Source organism: Coccinella septempunctata, chromosome 1 (assembly GCF_907165205.1).
Source record: "Coccinella septempunctata chromosome 1, icCocSept1.1, whole genome shotgun sequence".
Classification (NCBI taxonomy): Eukaryota; Metazoa; Arthropoda; class Insecta; order Coleoptera; family Coccinellidae; genus Coccinella; species Coccinella septempunctata.
In genome coordinates, this window is record NC_058189.1 from 55,193,917 (window position 1) to 55,221,888 (window position 27,972).

Genomic DNA, 27,972 nt, shown 5'->3' on the forward strand with positions numbered 1-27,972 from the left:
GAATAAGCCAATATTCACTTCCCATGAAAAATGGAAATAATTCAATATTAATATTCATTCCAAGCACCTCAAATGAAAAATATTCCCAAGTTGTTTTTTTGGCCTATTTAATTGATGAGAAATATACCAGCTTTATCATAGTTCCCCAAAAATACTCAGGTAGTCTGTACCTCGCAGCAGTTAACATGAAAATCAAGTATAAAGTTTTCTTAATATTCATTGGCTGTTCAGTTTTTTTATTCAGCGAGGTATTCGATAAAAATACCTTTGAAACTTTCTCTGTGGTAAGTATTAATTCTTTCCCAAAAAATTAAAAACACAAAAATTTTATAGACACCTACCCATATAAAATTACATGTGGTACATTCTAAAGTATCATTAAAAACAAAACATCCGGATATAATTGGAAAAAGTTTGACTGAAAAATACTAATGATGGCCGCAGAGTACTTACGTTGTTAGAAAATTGTTAGAAAGCCTTTTTTTATACCTAGATCTAGAAGACGATTCCAAAAAAATTCAAAAGATGCAGATTCCTCACAGATTAAATTTCAATCGATGTCTGAAATTCATATTTTGTAGAAAAATAATAGACGGTTGAATTTTTCTTTAAAATTACGCAAGTTTTCCTGGGAAATCCACGAGTTTTTCACTCCCCTACAAGGGGTGTAGTGTAGTTTTAAATGGTAACTTTTGTTCAAGAAATGGATAGACCTTTTGTTGCTGAGTACTATGAGGTCATTAGGGTTTTGAACAACCCCCTTTTTTATTATTAAATGGTTGAACTTGTTGAATTCGAGACCCAAGCGAAAAATATGTAACGTAAAAAGACTGATATTCTTGATACAAAAGGGTGAATAAAATTTTTTAATATAGATGTGTTTCCAATATATTAGACTTCGAAGTTTTTGCATGTCATCAATCATGACTCACCCTCTAAAAACACACTTTATAACAATATCAGAAATGTAGGAGTGTAATAAAAAAATTTATTTTTACCATATACACGAAATTTATGAGGATAAATTTTTTAAATTTTATCAAGTTTGGAAGGATATATCTCCCTTAACATGCATTTTGAACCATGAGTTCATTCATGAAACTATACTCATTTTTCAATGAATTATCACCCCCAGAAAGCTCCGTACACATTTTTGACTCACCCTGTACAATATAAAAATAGAAAAAATAATAAATATCTAATAATATTGATTAATCCTTCAATGAATAGTTCAAAGGGTTCAAGTCAGGTGATTTCACATTCTCATCCATTTCCTATTGAAATATTTACTTACGATTGTATGTACCAAATCCGCATTAAAATTTTCCATCACATTTGCGAGATAGTTTTCTAGAACTTGCTAGTTATATCATTGGTATAATAATCCTTTGAAGTTTAGTTAAATGATGTTATGCAGTTTAACATGATGTGTCCTTTGAAATCTTCAATTTCAGCCAGATCTAATACGATCTAGAGGTTACACAGCAGAAACTCATGACGTTACCACAGAAGATGGCTATATCTTAAGCTTGTACAGAATACCCAGTGGCGGCGCAAGACCTTAATTTGATGTGGGCAAGATACATTTTGCGAGGCCCTCTGGTGACGCCAGAGGACGTTTTCATGAGAAAGCGACTGACAATAAAAAATGAAATTTAGAAATATAGAATTTTCTACTTTCAGCCTAACTCACTTAACTGAACTAATTAATTATCAAGTCATGACCCACCTGAGATGTTAGATCATGCTTAGTTAAAAAATTTCGAAATAACTACTGAGGACTAGTTCAAATGAACGCGCAACAACCTGTGATTGGATCCATACACAGTGCAAGATTGTGATGAACTCGTTCAACCGTTTACATAGTCGCGCGTAATTAATTACGCGAAAACGGTTGCCGGAGTCGCGCGATCCTTTGAACTAGGCCTCAGTGTATTTAGCAGGCTTAGTTTAGATGATAGTGCGTAAACGCGCGATCCACAAAACGCGTGACTAAGGCCCGGCGCAAATAGAAACGCAGGTTAGTGAGGTGACGCAGGGTGACGCAGCTTTTTCCTGCGCTGCACGTACTATCTGACAAGTCACTGTCACACTTTATTTGCGCGGTCTTGTTCTTTTCTCTGTTTTACAAAAACTCACGCTGCATCACCTTACCAACCTGCGTTCCTATTTGCGCCGGGCCTTAAGATTCAGAGGAGTCATATACAAATGTTCATATGGTCGCGCGAAATTGCGCGTAGACTCCACTGTATCTTAAGGCTTAGTTCAGATGATTCGAACCAGAAACCGGACTACTAAAGATATAGAGGAGTCTACGCGCATATGAACATTTATATTTGACTCCTCGGTATCTTTAGTCGAGCGGTTTGTGGATCGAGCGCTTACGCGCTATCATCTGAACTAAGCCTTATTCAGTTATGTGCATTCAGTATAGGTCCGTTTGCATAAAAAGTATAGCACTTTTCTACACTCGATTTTAATATTCGTTTGCTGATCGGATTTACACCAGTGTAGTTTATCTACACCTCCTTTTGACTAGGTGTAGATAAAATACACCCCCTCTACACTGGTGTGAATCAACTCGAGTGTAGAAAAGTGCTACACTTTTTATGCAAACGAAAGTACTTAATATCATAGTCGTATAGAATTATGAACTATATACGCCAATTAGTGTGTCTCAATGGCTTTTTTTTAACATCCCTATTTAAGCATGAAAAAATTTCATGGTTTCATGGATTCATTCTGAAAATTGAGTTAATGTCAAATTGTTGATAATCCAATTAAAGTCTTGTGAAACCCGCTGTTGGACGTCAAGCTCAAGCGGTGTAGTGGATCCTCAAGGTAAGCGTCCATAGTCAAGTCACTCGGGCGAAAATTATTCGCTTCGAGCGAAATTTCGCACTACCTAAAACAAAGCGCAATTCATGCAGAGCGAAATTGTCGTGTGTAGAGACCTTTGATGCGCTGATAAAAACCAACAGACCACCGACTCGCAGTGAGGGCCCTAGCCCGGCAATTACTCGGTACCAAAACTTATAATCTTTGATCGGTACCTCTACACTAGGCGCTTTTTAAAAAGTCCGTCTATTTCATAGAGTTTCTTGAGTGAATGTATATGTTAATCGCTGTTTTCATGACAGAACATTCTTTTCCTTTTAACTACTCCTTCCTTTCTGAAGTAATTTTGAAGATCAAAACGGTTCTCCTTTATTAACTCTTCGACTCTAATCAATATTCTTTGATACTGTTTGAAAATGTACGCAAATGTTGTAAAGTAAAGGAACTTTTAAATTAACTTGTTTAGATTGCCACAGGAATATGTCTCATACTAAACATGTTGGTGGAACTTGAAAATGGCAGAACAATTTTCTGGATATACCCACAACCCTCAGATTTAGACCGGTTCACTGTTTTTATTGCATAAACCTGATCGAGGGCCCGCGAGGCCCCTCAAGCCGCGAGGCCGTAGGCCGTCGCCCACGTCGCCTACGCCTTCCGCCGCCACTGAGAATACCATTCGGAAAAAATCAGACTACCATTGGGAGGACACCCATTTTGTTGATGCACGGATTATTAGGACACTCTGACCAATTTTTGTTCAACAATCATGAGAATGGAAGTTTGGCTCTGTACTTGGCGAATGAAGGTTTTGACGTGTGGTTAGGAAACACCAGAGGATCCATAAGCGGTGAAAGACATGTGCAGCTTGATCGTTCTAGCCATAGTTTCTGGAATTTCAGGTGTCTAATTTTTAATCTAGAGAGTTCAATATAACCCAGAATACAGAACAAAAGCCCAATTTAGTACCTGATGTAGATTTTTCCACATAAAAAAATAAAACACATTCTCATGCATGAAGAAATCGCCAAAATTTGATATGGTAGGTACTTAATAATAATAAGACTATTTTTGTGAACGAAACGTGTAAGTAAAAAAAATCAGCATTAATAACCACACTCAAAACGAACTTAAAGAAGATGTTCGAAGTATGAACCATTTTGCTGAACACATAATTCACATCAACGTCTAACAGATCCGACAGCGATTTCTTCATGCATGAGAATGTGTTTTATTTCTTTAACCGGAAACGGTGCCTCGTACAGCAAAAAGTCAAGAGACTGAATTTGCTCAAAATTAAATAAGGATTCAAACAGTAATTTTTATAGTCGGAAAATCCAGTGGCATATCATTTTTTTATCTGAAAATATTCAGTCTCGCTGCAGTACGGACGCCACTGGTAGAATAGAAAAGAAATGATATTATGCAAAAAGTGCTCCTTGACGCTCAAAACCTATGTCTCAAATTTCATAAAAATATTTCAAGCAGTGTGAAAGTTATTAATAAAAAACATTTTTTCTTCTATAATTTTAACACCCCGTATCTCGGAGAGGAAACATTTCTCGACATATGTTTATATCACAAACTAGGGCTTATTTTTGATGTAGAATATGTGGTTAAAATTGTTATTTAATTAACTACTTTAATTTTCCAGTAACCACGAAATGGGTGTGTACGATCTACCAGCTCTGGTCGACTACATTCTCGAAAAAACCGGAAATAAAAATTTGCAATATGTCGGATACTCACAAGGAGTGAGAATATTCTTGATAATGGCTTCTATGCGGCCAGAATATCAACAAAAAATTTCCCTGGCCTCCGTCATAGGTCCCAGTGGATTTCTCGAAAATCTTGATAGTTGGTGGCTAAAACCATTGGGTCTTTGGACTCAACCAATATTGGTGAGTTCTGATTTCTAACAGCTTTCATCTATTCAATGTACAATATTAGCTGTAAATAGGTTTTTACAGTAATGGAAGACAAAATTTAAAAGTTACTTATTGTGCCAGATTATTCATCAAAGCACTGTTATTAGGTATTAAACAATTTCACCTAGTAATAAATCAAGTATGTACACGAACGTTCATGAATATCGTATATACGGTCCTTCCAAATATACTGATTTGAATAAAAAGTTCACCAGAGACATGAGTTAACAAATTACTTACAATAATTGAACAATTGAGACTGAGTGAAACCAGGTCGTGTATGATATACAACGTGTAAATGAATAGTTGTGAAATTAAAGAAAATAATTCAAAAAATAGTGTGAGTCTTTTATACAAATTTTTTAAGCAGTCGCTGCTAAGATACAGCTCACTAGAGAAGCCACCCTAAAAACAATTCTTCCAATCATTGCATAGGTTAGAAAAGCCCCTACGTACGCCCTAGGTACCTAGGGGGTATACCCCCTAGGGTACCGAGGGTATACCCTCTACCTACGTATGTAGCTAGAGACGTATAGGCTGTTAATTTGGAATCTATTAGGAGGATATCATGCTGATATTAAATTTTTTTATCGCCTTCTTGCTCCCATAGAAAGTCTTCTCATCAGGTACCATCTTTAGGAGGCTGAATCTAAGCAGAGCTGTCAAAAAAACTTTATATGAAAGACCCACTCTATTTTTTACAAGTAATCACCCATCAAACTTTTTCGCAACCACTTATTTTTTACACCGTGTACAGTTGAAATGCGAAAGATTAAAAAAATGCAATCCCTCTTTTCCTTTTCATAAATCATCAGGAAGTTTTCAGTTCCTATGAGGTTCTGCTGAATATAATTACTATTTCCTGCTAAACATAAGCAGAGGATCATTAAGAAAACAAACCAAAATACTGACACTGAAGTTATGTCTAGGGGAATATTTCGTATTATTTTTCTTGGTGAATTTATATGGAGTGAGAAAGGAATTATACTGAAATAAGATGTCATTTGAAAATGCTAGAACTTGCACAGTTTCTCGATGAGTATCGTGAAAGTGGCAATTTTATGTCTGCATTTAATGATTATTGATTAAGATATATATGTACTCATTCATCGATTCTTGCAGCGTTTCTGTACCTACATCAATATACATGTTTTGCCTCCAGAATTACTGAATATGGGACATACAACAGTTTTTTTCTGCCAGAACATACTGACAAGTGAACTATGCTTCAAAATATACAAAAGTATGGTTGGTGATTCTGGTGAAATTACCTCAGTAAGTTTATTTTAGATCACTGATCATTGATGCCCAAGTTATGAGACTTGAAATTTTTCAATCAAAATAAATACCTATGCGCCATTTTTTCCACATAAATATTTCTTTATTGTGGTCCTGGTACCCTGCTGCTAACTTTTCACTTGCACACAAGCTTATGTCGTAACCGAAACATCTAGATGAGGTGTTTGTAAATTGGATCGGAGAGCTATGTTTATATGGAATTTCTCTTTAAAATTTAACTAGAATTATTGTTTTTTACAGGATCAATACTGAATTATTCGATATGTATATTTTACTTTACTTACCTGGGTCAAAAAACATTCCGTCTTTGAGCGCGTATTTTCTATGTCACTCTGATTATCCAGATTACTGAATATTTCAGAAATTCAAAATTCTAACCCCCTAAATTCATGCATATGGTGAGCCCGGGAGGGTTGAACCCCTTTTCACTCTGAAGTCACTTAAGTTGTATCTGTAAATGGGGGCAACTCAATTTTTTGCGTGGAGATATCATTCCCAAATAGGTAACGATAGATAATAGTAGAGTGATGGTGGGATGAACATTTTGAGTACAGAAATCCTTTTTTTAGGAACCGAAAATTGGCTCATGTCTCCCTAACCCATGGGAGAGTTGAACAGGGAGCGAGAGAGACTTGACATTGAAAGAAAACAATTTTCAATGACCAACGATTGTCTATGTCAAGGTTTTCATCATCAGATTCATCTGCGTATGAAATATTTTCCATTTCAGAGTCACTCTCACTTATTTTATTATGTTTTTTACTTTTTTGAACCTTCGTATATTTTTTTATATTCATTTCTACTATTCAATTTTCTTTTTTTGAAGCAAACTATTATCTATCTAAGCTCAGTGCGGGAAACTTAGACCACTGATTATGTCTCCCGACCATAGCATGGGTCAAGTCTCCCGCACTCCCTTTTAGTCTATGCAACAGATTTTCTTGAAACTTTTGCAACTTTTAATAAAAAAGCTCATAGTTTGTAAAACAATATTCAATGAAAGCAATAAAACTTAATAACACCACACACCTATTAAACTTTTCAGACAGTGTAACAAACAAAAATTATTCAATTTTTTTCTTCAAAATTTTCAAAACCACGTTCAACCCTCTCATTCCCGAACTGTTGTGATGGCGGCCAAAATGGAGCCGCACTAGTTGTGCCTTGTTACGAGTATGTCGCAAGCTATTTACGATACCGGTAGCGCGAAATTTGAATTGAACTATTTGAGGTGGTTCAAGTCTCCCGGTCTGCCCCTACATATGGCAGCTAAAAAAGATTTGCTCATTTCACATAAATGGCTGTAAATTCCCAGAAATTAATCTTACTTCCACCATTCAAAAGCAAACATTCTTCTATACTAATCCTTTGTAACACTACCCTGAAGACAGGGCGAATAATCAGACCTGACCACTACCAGGTAGGAAAAAAACTTTAAACTATGAAAATACCCCAAATAATTGTCCATCGAATATATCCTCGTCAAAAACATCAAGAAGACATTTGTAACAACTTTTGAATTTCAGGACAGCCTGTCCCTGTTGGCAAAATACACTTACCACGTACCGACTAAACAATTGTCTCATTATGGACAAACAATAGTGTCAGGTATGTTCTATCAAGGTGTTGACAACAATTTTAATTTTTATTTTCGATGCAATCGACTTTTCATTTTTCTTGAACATTGCGAATGTGATTTCTCCCAACGACCAACAACTGAAACATGGTAAATCAAATGAAAAATTGTTTGTAGACAATGCTCCAAACTTTCCTAGAGAAAATGCGTAGTATTTTCAAGAAAAATTCAAGCACCTCCCAAAATATTCTTTCCAGCAAAATGCAAAATGATTGCAGGTCATTTCCGTCCTTGGGATTATGGACCATCGGGAAATGTAGAAGCTTATGGACAAGAAACGCCTCCGGATTATGACATTGAGAATGTGACTGTTCCTTTAGCAGTATATTACAGTTTGGGAGACGCCTTCGCTAATTACAAGGTAGAAATTTATTGGATCTGGCATAGGAAAAATAAGTTTATACAGAAAATTCAAATATTGCCGAAATACACTGGAAAATTATGGGGATATTTCTATAAATAGGCTTATTTTTTTGAATCGATTTTAGAGAAACAAAAACGATAAAATAAATGCATATTTATTTGCATACAGATCAACTGTACCTACGCATGCATGCATATTTTTCATTGAATATGTTGTGAACAGAACAACAAACTGAAGAACTAAAATATGAAAAAGTGTCTCTAGAAAGTTCTCATCGTTTTCAGATATTTTCAAAAATACAGAAGTTATGGCACATTTTCGAAATCGACAAAATATCAAAATTTTATTATATCTCCAAGACAAATGGAAATATCGTGAAACGGTTTCCACTTATGGACTTTTCACGAAAATCGAGCCTAGGACTTCTCTCAACGTTTTCACTTATCTAGTCTAGGATTACCAAAACAAAAAAAAACAGTCAAAATCAAGCAATTTGGGATACTCTGTACAGTGGAAAATTCTGTGATATCTTCAAGACTTACTTATAATAAGGATAAGAAGTGAAAGTTAAAATAATGCTCTTTTTTTCTTGTATAAATCATAAAAATATACCTAATATAATGATATTTGTTTCAATATTTTTTATAGGATGTGGAAAAATTGTGTGCCACTGTGAAAAAATGTGTGAGGAAATTAGTAATGACGAATAAGAAATGGACTCATACAGATTTCCTGATGTCGAAGAATGTCGGCAGAGAACTAAATCATCCACTTTCACAGTTCGCGAAGGCGTTCATTGAGTCGTAGATGTTTTCTCACTAAGATTTTAGGGACCTGAATATAATTAGTACATTTGGTATAAAATAAAAGTTTTATATCCACGCGGGTCTTTTTTCTTATAGCCTTCTTCCTCTCTTTCTCTGTGTATGCTAATTCCTGCTGATGTCCTCAATATACCCACTGGCGTATTTAGAGGGGGGGGGGCAGCCCCCCCCCTGAAAGATCCTGATCAAAAACTACGTATACCACAACAAAAAAACTTCTACTACATAGAATAATCATATTTTATATAAATATGAAAATATGTTATAATTTATATACAGGGTGACAATTTAAAAACTTGCCAGGCCAATTGTGTCCCGACGCGACAAGGATGTTTTCAGAGAAAATGCCGGAACAGGTCAATTTTTATTCGGAGGGGGACATGTTTCATACTATTTGAAACGATTTTTTGGGTAAGAAACACGTTCTTAAATTTAAAATTTAAGAAACTCATTTTAGAAATTCAAGATTAACTTTATAAAAGTAGTCAGAAACATTCTTTGATAACGGAAAGAAGAGAAAACAATCATTACTGGGCTGAACTATTCTTATTATTTTCACATGATTTTTGTACAATAAAAAAATATAAATATAATAATTTAAATAAATGACTTTAAGAAAGACTATATTCACAGTCTCCTCTGATTCTTGTAACTTCTGCACCTTCTAACTAGTTCGAATTTCCTATATCTCATACAATGCCATTGAGGTACTTGAGCCATTAGTTCTACTGCCTGAAAATGAATTAGAATGAGGAAATTAACCAAATAATCAAGATCGGAGGACAGCGTAGTAACTGAGATATATAATAAGCATAGGTTTTTAAGATAGCGTCACATCAGCGAAAATTGAAAAAAAAATTAAAGGATATTCTTTCAGGCCTAAATATTTTTGTTACTCTGAGTGTCTATACATTTGTTCTATTTTTTATTGTAATATTGGGGGTTCTCCCGTCATTCCTGCTTAATGCAGTGTAAAATAAAATAAAAAATAAATAAAAATAAAATACATATTTTTGAAAATGTAATACCTAGGTACTTCTTGATTCATCGGGCACATTAGATAACGTACTTCGAAAAATTAATTAATTGTCAAATAAAAGCTACAATTCAGAAGATTTTCGAAAATTAATTTTCGTCTGATGAAAGATTCTGATATAGACTCCGAAACGTTACTTTATATAATTATTATTAATTATAATTTCATTTTTAAGTTCTTTTTTTCAGTTCCTTGTCAGGCATCAATTTTTTCTACTTGATTTGCTCCTGATAAATTGGTTCAAGAATTTACGCAGGAGCAAATCGTTTATTTCAATTCTTTAATTGATTTTGTTCCAGAGATTGGGAGTGAAAACTCTAAAAAGTTTCAGGAAATTCCAAAAGTACACATACAAATAGAACTTCAGGAATCTTTTCAATTTCAATTCTCTCTCGATGCGCTATATCTTTTAATTGTAAATACGGCTTCACCTTTTTCGGGATCTACCATCAACTATATTTTCTCGAATACGGATTTGTATATTTTTTTAAACGAGTTGAAGTAGTTTTTGTTTTACCCAATTATTTTTTTTGTTTTTCTTCGTTATCTTGTAGCTTTTATCTAAATTTTGAATAGTTTAAAATTTGATGTGTAATTCTTTACATGCGCAATCACTACCTGTAAAGGCTAAAACAAGATCAGTAAATTTCATTTTTCAAGCTGTGACAGAAAAATGAAAACAAATATCATGAAATGCATATCAAAACTCGGTAAAATATGAACCATTTTAATTCATAAAAAATAGATGTCCGTATTTTAAAAAATAGAGTGGATGTTGATATCATACGGCATTGTCCACCAAAACAACTTTTATCCAATTCTACCGATTTCATATCAAGACGACCAGGAATACGATATCAGGTATGTACCATAGTAGGATGTACCTATATAATCGAATAATTTGAAAAACTGAAAACTCACAGTTTCAGGATTTCCAATGGGCACACATCTCGATTGAATCATGAGCATCAAAAAAACAAAAACTGCTACACAAAGACTGAAACCCCACATCTTTCGAACCGATGTTTTTCCGATTACGAATACTAAAAACTTTGGGAAGGGAACTTCTTATCAAAATAGATGCAGATTGCAGTACTGAATTGCGATTAGTGTCATCCCAGTCTTTATATGCATTTCTTTAAGTGGTCCATGATGACTGAGACCTACTTTCTGTTATGATTGTTCGGAAAATTAACACGTAACCCAGTTTCCAAACCTGAAAATTGAATTAAATAGATTTTGATTTATAGGGTCCTATATAGACATGATTATTGTAATTCTATATTGAAGGGTGAAATTTTCCCACATCCAAGATGCTGTTGTGTTCTTCATAATATGTAGCAGAGTCTCTGTAGATATAGGATGCTGGACCCTAAACACTTTTGGCATGTGATGCCAGCCATGTTTTTTCTTTATAAAGATGTGAGAGATCATTCAGGATCTCTCTTTTTTGAAACTATAAAGTAGTAATAAGGTTGCTAACTTGCTCTTGTACAACTAACTATTCGTAAGGCAACAAAACGAAAATTTAAGACAAAAGTTATTAATAATGGGTAGGTAGTAGGTACTGAAATTTTCTTTTCTGTATACTGCTCTCAGGGGCGTTTTTTGAGAACTTAATAAATTTCCTTATTTCTTATGCTGCAATCATAAGTTATTACTGCGGTATTTGGACTGGTAGAGTATTGTAATCTACTGATGTCCCTTACTGCCAATGCCAATTCACAATGATGTTAATGGTAAAGGTAATGTTAACGGTGAGCTACGATGTTAACGCTTAAATAATAACGAATAATAGAGATACTTACCACGATACTGTTCACATCAATGTTAATGTCAAGCGTAATCTTAATGATAATGATAAATATTTCTTGAATTTATTATTATTTAAGCGTTTATACATCATAGCGCACCGTTTACATTAACATTACCATTGCATCATTAATTGGCAGATACAGAATAGTTTAAATATGCGATTTCGCCGAAATATACGAAATTGGTGAAAAGTTAATTTTCCCAAATAAGACATTACTTATATTGTCGAATATCCTAGAACGCAATTAAATTCGATGCAAATGATAGTCCTAGACTTGTAACAATTAGGTTTCCACAACGAAACCAAGTTATTTTGCCAAATTTTAAGAACCCATTCAAGCGAATGGGATGTGCAAAGATTATAGAGTTAGGTATAATCATTGGGGATGTGCTTAGAACATGCTCAAACAATAAACAAAAGAATTGTCCAGTTATAAAAAAGTTTTATTTGTTATTTGCAGAGACTCTGGTCAATGGACCTGGAATGGTACTGGAAACAGTACGTGGGGTTAATTTCAAACGATTTTCGAGGGCTCATAACACGTGCAGCCCTATTCAGCGATTTAAGCCACCTGGTGGCCAAATTTATAAATGATATAAGTAGGTTATGTAGGTTGTTTTGCTTTTGCTATATCTCTATGAATAAAATATCCAAAATGAACAAAATAAACATTCTTTTATCTACATACTAACAAATACGATCTACCTAAGAAAAGAATATGTTTCAAAAGAAAATATTTCCTTTGGCGAATTACATACATATTTTAGAAGTTTTGTTTTAATTTTTCTCTAATTCCACTTTTTCAAGAATAATTTATTTCCTGAAAATTCATTTTTGTAAAAACCATTTTAGTTCTCGGTTTTTAATTGAATATTGTTTTTGTTGATTATCTGAACTAGACACTTTCGTTTTCGAAATTTTAAAGCAATTAATCATCAATTTTGAGATTCAAATACATAAATTTCCCCAGAAACGCAACTTCCACCCATCCGATTTTCGCAAATAACTCCATAACATAGGCAAACTATCATATGATTACAATCATTGAATGTGCGATCACAAAGCAAACGTGATAAGTAGGTAAAGTATGTAGGTGGCTACATACTTATCACGTTTGAAAATTTCGCCACCAGGTGGCTTGAATAACGAAAAAAATTATCTGATGATAAATATTATAATAATAATATTTTTCAATTACGTTTTCTCTAAATACTTAGGACGGGTGCCGGTGAAAAATCTACGAGTTTTCTTTGCAATGCTAAAAATACAAGAGAAGCGTCTATTGAATGGAAGAATTTGCAGCATAGGTTATAACGAATTCTGTGTTTTGACAAAACAAACTGAATGACGTAACTACAAACGCTGTAAACTAAAAAATAATTACAAATGGCCGCTATCAGTGGATTATTTATATTGGGATGAAATTTGTTACTTACAATTTTCAGTTCTGTATGACCGACCGCTTTTGAAATAATATAAGGAAGCTTCCTTAAATGAATTAAATTCAAAGTTTTAGAGGTGAGTGTATGATATCCGACTATCGAAATCGGCGTTATTTGAGATTGCATGGTTACCTTACATTCAGTTATTCAAATAAGGCTATAGCGTATTGTTTATTTTGAAAATAAAACTTTTGCATATCGATTTTTTTGGTTCCATTATGATCTTTTAGGTTCTAGAAAAAATGGATGTACCAGAAAGTAGTAATGAAGTAACCCATGAAAGCAATTGTCAAGTGCCACTCTTAGGGGACACCAAATTGGATTCATCAAATCAGGACTATAATGAAAATGAGAGCCTATCAACAGACGAAAGTTCTAAGACATTATTTAACATTCCCCTTGAAACACAAGGAGAGTATGTAAGTCAGCTTATCATAAATGGAGAAGTGGTCAACGATAGCCAGGCTAACGTTTCTGGGGATACAACAATTGAAGCATTGAGTGAAGTTCACAATGACTCTAGTGAACTTGAAGCTATTTCCTTGCAAGATGGAAGTATAGAGCAGGTGATAGTGACTACCCTCAGTGAGATTATCAGTTGTGAGAATGATTCTATGACAACAACTGCTTGTGCTATGCAGTCTTCTAAAGATCTGCATTTGGTTGAATCTTGTGATGACATTAAAACAGAAGCTGAAGTAGATATATCATTAAAGGAAGAAGATAGTAGTTTGAATTCTACAAATGCTATGTTAGATGAATCGCTACCATCTTTTATTGGCGAAATCGATGAATCAGTCAGTTTACCCCCAGCAGAACCTTTGATCTTGGATCAAGATAATATTCCACATCAAAATATTGTAAGCACAGATGAAATGGATGTATCTGAAACTGAAATCGCTTCAAAAAATATCACTGACAAGACTGTATTGAAGAATGTTGCTGAAGATGAAACTTCCTCAGAAAATGTGTCTGCTAATGAAATTGTTACTGAAAATGTAGCTGCAAATGAAATTGCTACAGAAAAAATATTAGAAAAGGAAGGTATTGCTGAAAATATTACCGAGAATAAAACTCAAACTTTGAGTGAAAATTTATCCTCGAATGTAATTGTTACTGAAAATATAACTGTGAACGAAATTGATTTAACTGAAACACCTCAAACAGAAATAATCACAACTGGTGAATCAAATATTCAGTATACTGTGTTGCCTCCTGGCGAGAACTCAGTTTATCAAGAAGATGGGACATTAGTTGTTGAATATCCCCTAGATACTACGGCAATAGGTGAGAGTCAGACGACAAGTTTGAGCGAATTCATTGGAACCCACAAAATTAATATTACTGAATCATCTATCTCTAATGATCCTCATGTTGTAGAGATAGTCGGAAATCTTGTAAAACGAGAAGGTAATATTATAGAAATGGTTGAAGCTCCTTCTGAGGATGAAAGCATATCTGCTGAAGTTGAAGTTGCCTCAGATAAAGGAGAAACAGTTGAGAATACTGCATGTGAAAAACAAGCTGATTCAAGCAAACCTCCTCCTAAACGAAGAGGTCGTAAAGCTACAGAAGGTATTCCTCCTCATATTGTGGGTCATCCCATTGACAAACCAACACCAGATGTTATTAACGGCAAAGGATTGAAACCAAGGTTGGGTGTTAAAATTCCTTATCGAAAATTAGCTAGTCAAATAGTGTCAACTTCTGAATTACAAAATCATATAATAGAACGTGCCAGATTGAAGGAAGAAGCTCGATCCGAATCAGAAAAGAAGAATCTATTCACACAAAAATTGACACATAGGTTGGCTCAAAGTCTTTTACCAAAAAAAGATACTGCTTCGAAAACAAGTGATAAAACTGATTCTAAGGAGTCAACAGAGGGAGATATTCAATTGATTGAAAATATATTGTCTGTTATTCCTTCAACAGCTAGTGAAAATCCAATTGAGGAGCAAGCAACAAATCCTATTGAAATTGTAGAACAAATTGTGAATGAAGAGACATCTGTCTCAGAGAATGTTTCAGGTAAAGAAAGTGAAACAGAAGTGGCGATGCCTACATCTGACTCAATAGAAAAAGCTGAAATTATCTTTGCGGAATGCGTTAAAAATTCTACAAATATTGAAAGTAACTCTGATCTTATTGCTATTCTTGAAGGTGATGGAGAGGAAAATTCACCTATAATGAATGTTCCAAACATAGTAGAAATTGTAGATACATCAGAAAATTCCTCAGAAATAAAGGCAATTGAAAAGGAGATATCCCTAACAGAACAGAAAAGTTCACAACCTTCAACCCCCCAAGTTAGGGAAAAGAAGTTCTTTAAAAGCCGAGAGTCTAGAATACCCGATGTTTCAAAAGAAAAGGCCAAAGAGAGTGCATCTAAAGTAAAAACAAGTTCGATTAATATGACACCTAAAGCAAGGGTGTTGGCTGGTAAAAATGAGGATCCACTAAAAAATAATATATTTGACATTGAGAGTACATCAGTTCTGAAGACACTCCCTAAAAGCGGAGAATCAAAAAAAAATTCTGTGCAAGATCAAGGAAAAGGAAAAAGTTCAGGTAAAAGGAATAATATTGTTATTCTTCATGTATAGTAGTTTTAGTGAAATTTTTAAAAATTCTTAAAATTTGTAGTATTATAGATTTCAAAATCTGTAAATTCATGAAAATTTTGATCAAATCAAATCATGCTGATTAATTACTTCATAAAAATATTCTGAATTCTTGTTGATTTGGAGATCTTCAGGTGATATTTTTGTAATTGAAATTTACGTTTTTTGTGGATTTACAATTATTGTGTCAAATAAAAGGGAGGGTTCGGCATTATTTTGTGAAAAATGTAACTTTTTGAGTATTTATTCCTATAGTTTCATTTCGGGTAGGTTTCTGCAGGTTGTTCACTACAAATACAGTAAAAATGCAAGAGGTCCCTTCTGATATATGAGGTGTATATTTTTGTCACGTTTTCGTTAATAATATTGAAATGGCAAGGTATACTTTGTTGAAATTTTTTATGTGTTATTAGTCTTTCAATATTCTAAACCCTGAAAACACAATTTAAACAAAATATTTTTGATAACGTGATAGTAATATTTAGCAAGGGATCTAAACTCCTAGCCCTTCAAATTTTACGAACAATAACACGAGGGATTTTCATTTTTGCCACTCCATATCAACGAAGGGGTGCAATTTGTCCTTATGTTTCTTCACAAAATATGTTTTTGGATAAGGAATTACATACCTCATTTTGCTGCATTTTTCGTAAACACCCTGTATAGTATGGTGTACTTAATTCTTACCAATATATTTGACTTAGAATTGTTGATTATCAAATGACTTTTAGAGCCATATTTATAGTAATGGAAAAATAAAACTTCAATAGGTAATTCGTAAATATTCAACAACTGATAGTTATGTCTTATGATTCTATAAATATCAGATAGTTGCTCTAATCTGTATGTAGTATATATTTGGTATGAAATGCTGCGATGGAGAAACTGCTCAAAAGCTTTTGATGTGATAACTAGATCCTAAACCATTTAGACTTTGAAAACTAAACAATCTCGATTTGAAATTTTTTTCATATATGTATAGTGGAAGCTTTCAGCAGTTGAATGGTGAAAGTGGGTTATATCTTGTATGTTTTTCAAGTAATTTAAGTCATTATTGCAAAAAACTACACATATTCACTTTACTTCTACCATCTTTTTCATTGAAACATAACCTTAATTTCTGTTTCCTCTAGCATTCTGTTTCAGTATTTGACTTCCTAAGATAGCATTCAGAAACTTACTCGGAGTAAGCTATGATTACTATAAATAAAAAGTCTAAGGTGTTCACAAATGTATTCTGTCTTCTACTCATACTATATTCTCAGATTAAGTTTGTGAACGCAATATAAATGAGATCTTTTTGTAAATTTCTTTCTAATAATTCATTTCAGATGTCATCAGTCAGAATTTTTTTTTATTTATGTACAGATTTAAATAGTTACAAAAAAAATACAAATATATGAATCATTTTCAAACATAACAAATAAAATATTTCTGTCTTCAAAATGTCTTTTATGCTTGGTTACTATATACTATATTTTCTTGCTCTCTCAATAAATTTCTTATTCTATTGTTATAAGTTTCCAAAATTCAATCAATACATAGGCAAGTTTTGTGATTTTTCTGTTATGGAGTAATAATTTTTTTTATCTCTTATTCCCAGATTATGATCATGGTAGTCCATAATTTGGTTGTCATTATATCTACATACTATAGAGTTATAATTAATTGATTGTAATTAAAACGAAATATTTCTGTTTTAAAAATTTCTGACTAACTTTCCTCACTTTGGGAACAGAAAGCTCGTTGTCATTCAATTAAATAATTGAATTTGCAGGAACTGTGGTGGAAGTAGAGCCCCAATTGAAACCAGCCATGGTTCTGAAAACATACACCAGAAAGCGAAAGTCCAACGATGTCGCCACACCAGAGCCTCCTAAAAAGGCTCTTGTGGTGTCCACCCCTTCAACTCAAGCGGAGGCTAAGATTGACTGTGTTACTCCCGCGCCTTCAAATGTTTACGTGACCAAGAGTTCTAGAGTGATCAAGCGGAAAGTCATCTGGGATCCTGATGAGGCAATGCCGTCTGTAAGAAGTCAGTCGAAGATTCTCAGCAAGATTGAAACATCGGCCAAGGTAAAAAATTATTTTCTTATATAGGTATACTCCATTCACTTTTATTTTGGCAGTCGGTTGGCCATGGAAATATGACACATTTCACTCGGTATAGTACGAAAATGTGGGGTTATGAAGCTTGTCAAAACATTTTTGGGTTTTAAATCAACGCTATGTTGCCCGTTCTACGTAAAAGTTTCTGTTATTACGTATTTTATAACAATGTCAAATCTCTTCGGAAAATATGTGACGAACATAATTGAAGTTTATACAAACTGATTGAAGGCATACCAAATCCAGTTATTTGCATGGAAAATACAAGAGATCAGTTTAATATCATAATATGCACTAGCTTGAGGAGAGTTAATGTTCGTTATCTTCTTTGGCTAAAGTTTGAATACGTTACATCAGTTGTAGATTTCAAAAGTATTAACCCGAAGATGAAATGTGTATGATGCAGTGGTTGGGAATGGGTATCTCCCGAAGGAATCAACAGATCATTACAAGAATGTTAAATTCTTCAACAAAAATCATCTCGCATCAATATAAGTAAAAGGAATTAAAGGAAGTTTCAAGTCAAGATGAACTTCATCTTTGAACAAAAATTTCACATGAATAAACAATTAGCAGGACAACTGGCGCGTATTTGTGGCTGTTCATCTTAATACATTGATGTAATAATAATAATTAGATATTTATTGGCACCTTAAGACATTTACAATGTATAGGACAAGTCAAATGAAAAATAGAAAAATCTATTTTCGGGAACTTATTCTACGATGACATTAATCGGAAATCCTGTAGTAAAATTTTCGCTCAAACATAAACTTCTCAAAAGCCACCACATTTTTGGGTCTCCCAATAGAAGGAAATTCTTTGTCATCCTGTTCATTCACAATTTTTCTGATTGTGGAAATATTCAGCTGAAATATAAGTCGTTTAGATTCAGATGAAACATTATATAAATTCTCTATTCTCTTACATTGAATATGTTCGCTACCGTCTGACGTATTGTGGATTTTAGAATATCAGGGTATAACTATTTGAATGAGCGGTCCTGAAATCTAAATAGCACTTCCTGAAACCCTGTCTCCTTTTTCAATCACTTTTGGCATTTTCGTAATCAAAATTGATATTAGTTGTGGCAACGGTGTTATGACATTAAAGACTTTTCATGAGTGCCAACCTTACTCCGTTCTAGTTACAAAAACTTGAGAAAATTATTTCATGGCCAACTGACTGCTAAAATAAATGTGAATGGAGTATACTAATCTACTAAACGGGTCATGTGACGAAACCATCGGAGGCTATCAAATTGATATCAAGATATTTGCCGAAAAGATGTACTTAGAAAGAATGGAGGTTTAGATAGGTTATTTCTAACGTCATTAAATACCTGAAATAGCCTAAATTCGGGAAAAGGCAAAAAAGTGTCTTCATATTGGTTCTATAGAATTTTTACCGGTACTAATTAGAGTTTGACTAACGGCTAAGTTCACGTTATACGACTTAAGCCAGTGATAATCGATTTTGCTTTTGCAAGGGCATGAAGATAGCTTGAGAACAGAACAGACATAAGCATTACAACAGCTATACTAAATTAATGTGTTTTTCAATTTCCTGTGTTGAGTTTTCCGAATGTATCTGCTGAATAGGCGTATCTACTAATAAGAAAGTATCTATATACTAGTATGGTATCTATATACTATATGGTTGATTAGTAGTTATTGGGTAACGACCTAGGTCTTCCTGCCCTTGTATAGATTCATACCTCACATAGTATAAAGTTGACTAGTTTCATCTCAACATACAATTTATGTTCTTGTCAGACCATATTTTACTCTAAAATATTTAGAAAATGAAGTAACATCAAATTGTTCACTTGTTTCACAATTTTGTTTAGTAAAGTTACATGTGGAAAACGCGTACGATTATTTTATATGGATGATCTCTATTTTAGACAACTCCCACGATAAAAACAGCAGCGATCCAGAAACAGACACCTTTGAAGATCGCTGAAAAGAAGATGCCAGAGAAAGAGAAACAGCCAGAGCCGTCCAAAGCCGTCGCAAAAACAGTTGATAAAAAAATAACCAAAAACACCCAGGATGAAAAGGAAAGGAAAATAATTGTGGAAAAGCCAACTGTAAAGAAACCAGAGAAGCTAGAAGGAGTAAAGAAAACCGCGGTCAAGCCCCCAGAACCGGAGAAAATAACCCCACAAACTAAAGTTGTAATCACATCTTCCTTGAAGATCTCTCCTGCTAGGACTCCAAAGGTACTGTTGGAATTCTCATTTTGTAAAAATTAAGAATGCTCTGCATTATTTTGTAATACTTCATTTTCTTTCGACAGAAATCCACCAAAAGATTGACTGAAATCGACAAGCTTCTCATGGATGAAGGAGCCGTGAACATGCTTTATGACATAAACAATTCCGATGACCAAAAGAGAAGAGTGAGCGGGAGGACAAGTTCAACACCGACAGATAAAGCTCAAAGTCAGAAAGAACTTCTCGATCGAACACTGGAGGTCAAAAACGAATTAACGCAAGGCACAAGCACCGTTTCGTCTACGCCAAAAACTTTACGCAAAAAAGAAGTCGTTCCTTCGGTAAAGAAAGATAAGGAAATGAAGGAACCTCAAACTACCGCTTCAAGGAAAATGTCGAAGGACTCTACAAAGAGTTCTACCCACAGTCCACCACCGTCGCCGGCCGCTTTCACGCCTGCTGAAGCTTCCAGAATCATCAGAAGGCATTCCAGCAGTTCATTCTCGAGTAACGATGGTTTGGCGCAAGATCAGTCTGTGGACACCACTGAGAAGGAAAAAGAAAAACCGAGTAAAAAGAGAGAAGTTCCTGTTGAACAGCCTAGTGAAACTGTTGATGATGTAAACACGCAAGAAGAGCAGAATAAGGGCAAAGTAGCCAAGAAGAGAGCACCATTCCCTCCAGAAGCTCAACCGAGAAAAAAAATGAAGAGGGATGAAGCAGTCGTTGCGAATGGAGAACCATCAAAGCCTACCGAAATAGTAATCAAGTCGGAACCTGGTATTATTACTGGTGCGCTGAAGACCGATCCTACAAAGGCTTTCACCGTCATAAAAATGAACAAACACTACATGATCAACCTCACGTATTTCGGAGGAGAAAACTATTTGAGTGTACAGGTTAGTTATGGTTTTTTCGATACAGATCAAAAAGATCAAGTAGTAAATTCATAAGCTCCATACAACTTTAACTGAAATCATTATTTTATCTTTTCAGCTGTTGCGAGATTTGGTCGTGACCCTCAGAGAGCTCGAACGAACCAGAAATTGCAGCGTTGTCTCGATCAATTCTCAAGGCCCCGCTTTCTGTTTGGGAATCGACTACAAGGAATTGGTGGAATCCGACGAGGAGTTGAGACACAAGAAAATATTAGAAATGTCGAACGCTGTGCGGTAAGCCTATTTGATTCTAAGAGATTTTAGGAACGTCGGGAGCGTCAGTGAAATTCGATCTGTGATTTTTTCACGTTCGTATTTGGAAGACGACAGAAATCTCGATTTTCTCGAGTTTTTTTTCGGTCTTTTCCGAGAGGGCTCCAGGGTCGAGATTGTTAACTGGGTACGGTACGATTCTTCAACTTTCGTGGTCGGTGGGATGCAGCGGTTTGGTTGAATATTTCATTTAGTGATGCCCACGAAATTAGTTTACAGGGTGCGTCTGACTTATAGTTGGGAAGCCGACGATGCTAAATCGGGATTTACTCGAGCGTCGTGGAGACCTAGTGGATTTTGAAGATTAGATGGTAGAAAGAAAAAAAGGTTCTATGATGTATGTACTTTCAGCGGTGGGGAAAGCGTCTGCAGGGTCTCAAAGATGTGAAAAAAAATAGTCAGGTGTACATACTTGAGCGTGTCAGATTAAGATACTCTATATGCCCTATGTGTCTCTGATAATGAATTCATACTTATCTGACAGTTTGCGCGATGGGACTTGCCGTACGGAAGAGTTGAAAATGGCAAAAAATTTGTTTTTTCCAGCTTGTCAGATTTTTGGAGGATATGTTACTTGGACCCAAAGGAAGCTACTTTTCAAGGGACTGACAATTTGGACGTGACGCAAGGTCACAGCGGTCCTTTGAAAATGTAAAAAAAAATTGTTACTTGTACATACTCGAGCGTGTCAGATTTTCATACAGATGGTTAATCTTGGTGTTGTAAACGTGTTGAACCATTAATCTGACACTAATCAGGGGGGGTTTTCTTAATCTGACACGTTGAAGATGATAAAAATGTTTTTTTTTCGAATATTTCTCTCCCTGTACCTCTAATCGTTTTTGTATTCATTATGAAAGTTGTAGGTAATAAAATTCTATACAACTTTTGTCTGAGGCAATTTTACATACTCCTTACCGTTCTCAAGTTAGAGGGCGATAAGAGCAAGGAGCTTAGCCACACATGCGAAAGGCCAAGGTCAATGTAGAATACCAGTCTAATCTACATTCATCCAATTGTCAAAATGAAAAAGGTATTTCTATAATGACAATTTCGAAATTAGTCACGAAACTTTCAGTGTTTTCTCTGACTGAACCTTAGAATGTACTATTTTCCAACGAGTAAATTTTCGCTTCAGCATGTATCGCTAAACACCTCGCATTAATCGCCATATATCTCAAAAACGTTTGAACGTAGAAAAAACTGCTTCGGACAAAATTTTTAGAAAATGTTATGCGCTACAACTTTTATAATGAATGCGAAAAAGATTTGAAGCCCAGGGGAGGAGATAATTCAAAGAAAATGATTTTTGTAACCTATATGGCCCATTTTTATTGTATCGGCTTGCTAAAACTGTCAGATTATATTTTTTCCGTTATTTTTGAATCATTAGCTTCAAAAAAGAAAAAACGCCACCGCGCTCGAGAATGTACACGTGACGTTTTTTTTTTGGCGCCCCCCCACACATTTTCGACACGCTTAAATTGTCAGATTAAGAGAATATATACTTTTCAACATGTAATCAACCACATATAACTTAATCTGACACGCTCGAGTATGTAAAATAATCGTTTTTTTTTTACTATTGTGACAGGCTGTCTTAAATAATTCCCCCCATATACAGGTCTAATTTTTGGTAGAGGTACTCTACAGGGTCCAAGGTATCTCCACTTATATCAATCTGACACGCTCGAGTGAGTCCCGAATTTCCCTCTTCGGCTCCCCAACTATTATAGATACATTTCAGCAGGAGATACCTGAGGTACGAAAATGTAATTTTCGTTTATATCTCGCAAACTATCCTATGGAATGGAACGATTTTCAGAAAATAGTTTTTCATTAATGCGATGAATCTTCTCCAAACAAAAAACTCCACCCACATCTTTCAGTTTCTTCATTATAATACAATACCATAAAAACACCAGAAATTCAAAGAAACTCAGTAAGTTATTATTCTGAAGGGAATTTTGTAATCATTGTGTTCTGTATTGGTCAACTTGGCAATATTTGAACGTTCAGATAAAATGTTATTTATTTATATGTGAATTGAAGGTCAAATGGGTTGAGTTTGAATCTGGTAACTCTTGAACGAAATGAAATAAGCAACAACAATAAATGATAATATTTTGGAGATTAATATCAAACCTAATATGGGTGGTTGCAAGCTGAATTTTTGAAATCAGCAAAAAAATTGCAGTGAGATGAAAGAACTTTCAACTTTCAACCTGTACAGGGTGGGCAAAATTGGTGATACCTGAACTACAACTTTTTAACCCAACAAAATAGAGGAAAATGAATGGCACATTACGTTCGTATTTTTTCGAGAAACTAATAATGGCGTCAACTGCATTACGGTCGTCTTTTTTCGAGAATCTAATAATGTCTTCAACTGCATTCCTCAATCTTCTTTTGTTTTCTAGTTATAGGCCAAAATTCAAATTTGGGCGATTTCAACTTTGGTCATTATATCGGTTTCTGTTTGTGCTAAGAAAAAACACATCTTTATGTTATAGCTTAGCAAATATATCCCTGTACAGGGTGGGCAAAATTCGTTGTCTACTGAGTGGATCTCGAGAACTATAGAAGCTAGAAGAAAACGGATGACACATTTTGGAGCTCTTTTTTCATGACTAATCCAAATCTGAAAACAGAATCGGCCTATCATTTTTAGATTTCGAGTTATAAACAAAAATTGAGATTTTGACGACTCCGAAAAGTTCTCATAACTTTTTTGTCTTTGAAGTTACAGATCTGAAACTTGAACCTTCCTAGGCACTTTCATTCGTAGAATCAACTGAAAAAATTTTTTTTCCAATTCAAAAATAACAAATTCAATGAAAGTTTGCGTTTAAAAAAATGAAAGTTCACCTAATGATTAGAAATGAAAAAATATTTTGAACTCATCAGTGGATTCTACGTAAAAAAGTGCCAGTAGAAGGTTCAAGTTTCAGATTTGTAACTTCAAAGACAAAAAAGTTATGAGAACTTTAGGAAATTGTCAAACTCAAAAACGAAGCATCGTAGGAGGCTGCGGTTTTCACCATTCTTTGTATCTCCGAAAAAGAGCTAGGAAATGTGTCATCCGTTTTCTTCTAGCTGCTATAGTTCTCGAGATCCTCTCAGTAGAAAACGAATTTTGCCCACCCTGTACAAGTGAAAAACTCACCCTGTATACTGATAGAAAATGTTATCGTGAGAACTTGGATGTCTGAAGACTAGATTCTCTTAAATGAATTCATTCAAATCCTCTTATTTCTTTTCTAGGGATTTGTTAAAGTGCCTTCTAAATTTCTCCAAGATCATCGTGGCTGGCGTAAAAGGCGATTGCGTTGGATTGGGCGTAACCATGTTGCCGCTTTTTGACATGATAGTTGCAACTGACACTGCCAGTTTTTCTACACCTTACGCCAAAGTGGGATGTCCTCCAGAGGCGGGATTTCTCCTATCGATACCATATCAGTCAAATCATGGTTTGGTTAGTTGTTTTTCACATGCTAAATACTTTTTAAACGAAATTTTCATTGTGCTTTTATTCAGAGAGTATTTTTTTTTTACAGGCGTCCGAATTATTATACACGGCACAAAGAATGAATGCAGATGAGGCCCAAAGACGAGGTTTGGTCACAAAGTTATTCTGGCCCGAAAAGTTCGACTCTGAGTTCAGAGGGTTGTTAACACATATCTCTAATTTATCCAAACCTGTAAGTATTTTTGAAATTTTTATTGAATAGTTGTTGTTGCAGTACTAATATGCAAATATAAAGAATAAAACCTTTACAGCTACACTAACCGAAGAAACAACCATATATTAATAAGATAGTAAATACCAAGAATATCACGATCAAGTATTACTTTTTTTTTCAGGCATTGATGGTGACAAAAAGGCAACTGCGGCAGGCCCATCAAAAGACTGCAGAAACGGGAATTACAAGTAACTGCAAATTACTGATGAAATATTGGGGCGTTGAGGAGTGTCAAAAAGGTTTTTTGAACTATAATGCGCTCACATTTGATATAGATCACTAAAAGTGCATCTAGAGAATGTTCATTATTTTAATTGACAGTGGTACAAATAATTTTTCAATATAAAATATTCAAAATTGATGGGTGTGAAGAGAAAGGTTGAAGATTATTTAGTCAAAATATGAGGGTATAGGAAAATTTCAGATCGTGCAACGTGATATTTAATGGTTATTGACAATATATAGATACATATATTATTAATCTTTTGATAGGTTATATTGACACAAACTCAGCATATTATGCCTATAATCTCCTGTTTTTGTCAGCCATATGTTAGCTAAACTCATTTTTTTGGAATATTAGTTCTTCTATTCCATTGGGTTTTATATATAGTTATATAAAATTTTTCACAGATAATATTTCTGAATCATTGTATGGAATGTTTTAAGATAATTTATAATTGTTATTTTTATTCATATAAATATAATAAATGGATCTCTGTAATATTTTCATAATCAAGCACTATTAATTTGAATAAATTTATTTCCTTTTCGAATTATTATTTTCAAGTGGATAATTACTCATAAAAAAAATTGTTATCTCCTCATTGCCGTTTTGGGAACTTCAACATTGCTCTATATTTGACTAAGAAATCTTCAGAGCATGCTTGACTAAATCAATATGACGATAAAGTAGGGAAACCGATTTGGAAATTATTTTTTATATTTTCATAAAATTAGTTCATAGGTGAATATCCTCAACGAAGGATGTGCATTGAACGTTCAAAAAACAATAAGCGAAAGTGTTCTGTGTTTCTTTTATTTGAGAAACGTTTGTCAACCTTGTAAATATTCTAAAAAACTTTTAAAACGGAAACAAATTTTTTAAAGTTTTATTCCTAACTTTCAGTTGAGTTTAACATTTAACAATCCGTAGATTTGTGCTGGCTACTAATGCCAAGTAATGATTTAAAATTTATATTGTGTTGTCAAAGAATGTTTTAACATCAATTGGGAGATTTTTCTCGGTTTCTCCTCATATTTATTACCTCAAATACAAAGCTGCTCTGTAGTAGTATCAAAGGTCCCTCTGTGAAGTCTCAACATCTTTAATGACAAACTTTAAAAATTTAGTAGTTTTGTTAAAAAATAATGTCAAAAAAACTCAAATTGAAAATACAATATAAATGTTTTTACCTATTATTATATCACTTTTATTTTACATAAAAGAAGATTGTAAAATGATTCAGGCAACCAAAAGGCGCAAATTTAAATAAAATATGTTTCAGTTGAAAGAGTTTTTTCCATTATTCACAAAGTTGGCAAGCGTTTTTGAACTCGTCCATTGAAATACTGGGAAACAAAGTTATCCTCCAGAATTTAAGTAATAAAGCCTGGAATTATGGTAGTTCATTTCAGAAGAATTTCTTTACACGTTAACACAAATTTGAATGAACAAATTCTCTTATATTTGCTTATGTGCAAGTAAAAATGTTGATGCCAAGTTGAATATATTCTTTGGCATATTTTATGGAAAAAAGTGTATTCTAGTTGTTCAGTTTTCAATAAACACAATGTTGGATTTTTTTAGGAAATATTGATTGGTATACTTATATGAACTTTTTTTCATAGAAGATGCTAATGTATCATTGATACTTTACATAAGCCAACTCAGTTGAATCCTGTATAGTATATGTTCTATTCCAAGCAATATTTTTTTAGTTCTTTAATTAATAACTCTTGTTTTAACCTTCTGGCTTATCCAATCTGTTGCTTTTTTTATCCTGGATATATTTGTTTATGCGAAAATACGACTGTTCAAGAGATGCACATCTTTAAATTTGGAAAAACATTAACATGTTTCATTCAATTCAGAAGAGATATGGAGTCTTGGCCTTGATCCAAAGATTGGTGCAATTCTTTCATAGATGTAAATTGTATATGATATTGTTCAAATTGAACGTTTATTAGATTTTATTAGAACTACTTTGAGTAATGTCAAGCGTTTCAACACGAATATTTTGCATATTGTAAGAAGAAACAAGTGGAAATGAATTATTTAAAATTCGTGTGTAAATAATTTCGGAAAGGTAGATTATATGTTTTCGAATCATCGATGTTCATATGTAAGAAATACATAATGTGTTTAACTTTGTATTCAAAATGAAATTCTTCTTGCAAAATGTGAATGCAATAATTGAAATGAAAAACAGAAATGGAGATATATTTGAAGTCGAATAATTTATTCATTATTGAATTAATGGTTTTTCAATTAATTTTGAAGTTGAATTTGGTTATCGCTTTTTGATATTCCGACTGATTTTTGAGGGTAATGGTCTACTAATTATTATTATTATTCAGTGTATTTGTTAACTAGTAGAATGATTAGGTGATAATTGTTCAGTTAGGTTTTTCTTCTCTGAATGATATATTCAGAACTGTGCACATCTCTGTGTTTCTTCATTCGAATTTATATATCTTTAACATGAGTTTTAAAAGTAGATATAAATATATTCGCATTATTTTAAGTGGTAGAAATCATATTTTATTGTTTGTTTATGACCATTAAATGTTTCTCTATACGATTCTTTTGTTTGATTTCGATTTTTTCCTGATGTTAGTTCAAATGGGGCGAGAAGGCTGTGCTAGCATGAATAAATCTATC

The 27,972-nt window shown here is 33.9% G+C and overlaps 2 protein-coding genes across 2 annotated transcripts; both read left to right on the top strand.

The window, feature by feature from the left end:
* Positions 1 to 1,459: 1,459 nt before the first annotated feature.
* On the top strand, positions 1,460 to 8,164 carry LOC123307363 (lipase 1-like). The gene is made up of 6 exons (XM_044889649.1): positions 1,460 to 1,542; positions 3,515 to 3,740; positions 4,493 to 4,739; positions 5,889 to 6,041; positions 7,592 to 7,673; positions 7,920 to 8,164. Exons 2-6 carry the CDS (start codon positions 3,562 to 3,564, stop codon positions 8,162 to 8,164), a joined length of 906 nt encoding a protein of 301 aa, XP_044745584.1. The 5' UTR covers positions 1,460 to 1,542; positions 3,515 to 3,561.
* A 4,933-nt stretch (positions 8,165 to 13,097) lies between these two features.
* Positions 13,098 to 27,892, top strand: LOC123309371 (E3 ubiquitin-protein ligase RBBP6). The gene is made up of 9 exons (XM_044892460.1): positions 13,098 to 13,259; positions 13,414 to 15,754; positions 17,585 to 17,883; positions 19,823 to 20,140; positions 20,218 to 21,033; positions 21,131 to 21,306; positions 24,610 to 24,820; positions 24,903 to 25,046; positions 25,210 to 27,892. Exons 2-9 carry the CDS (start codon positions 13,426 to 13,428, stop codon positions 25,369 to 25,371), a joined length of 4,455 nt encoding a protein of 1,484 aa, XP_044748395.1. The 5' UTR covers positions 13,098 to 13,259; positions 13,414 to 13,425; the 3' UTR covers positions 25,372 to 27,892.
* The last annotated feature ends 80 nt before the right edge of the window (positions 27,893 to 27,972 follow it).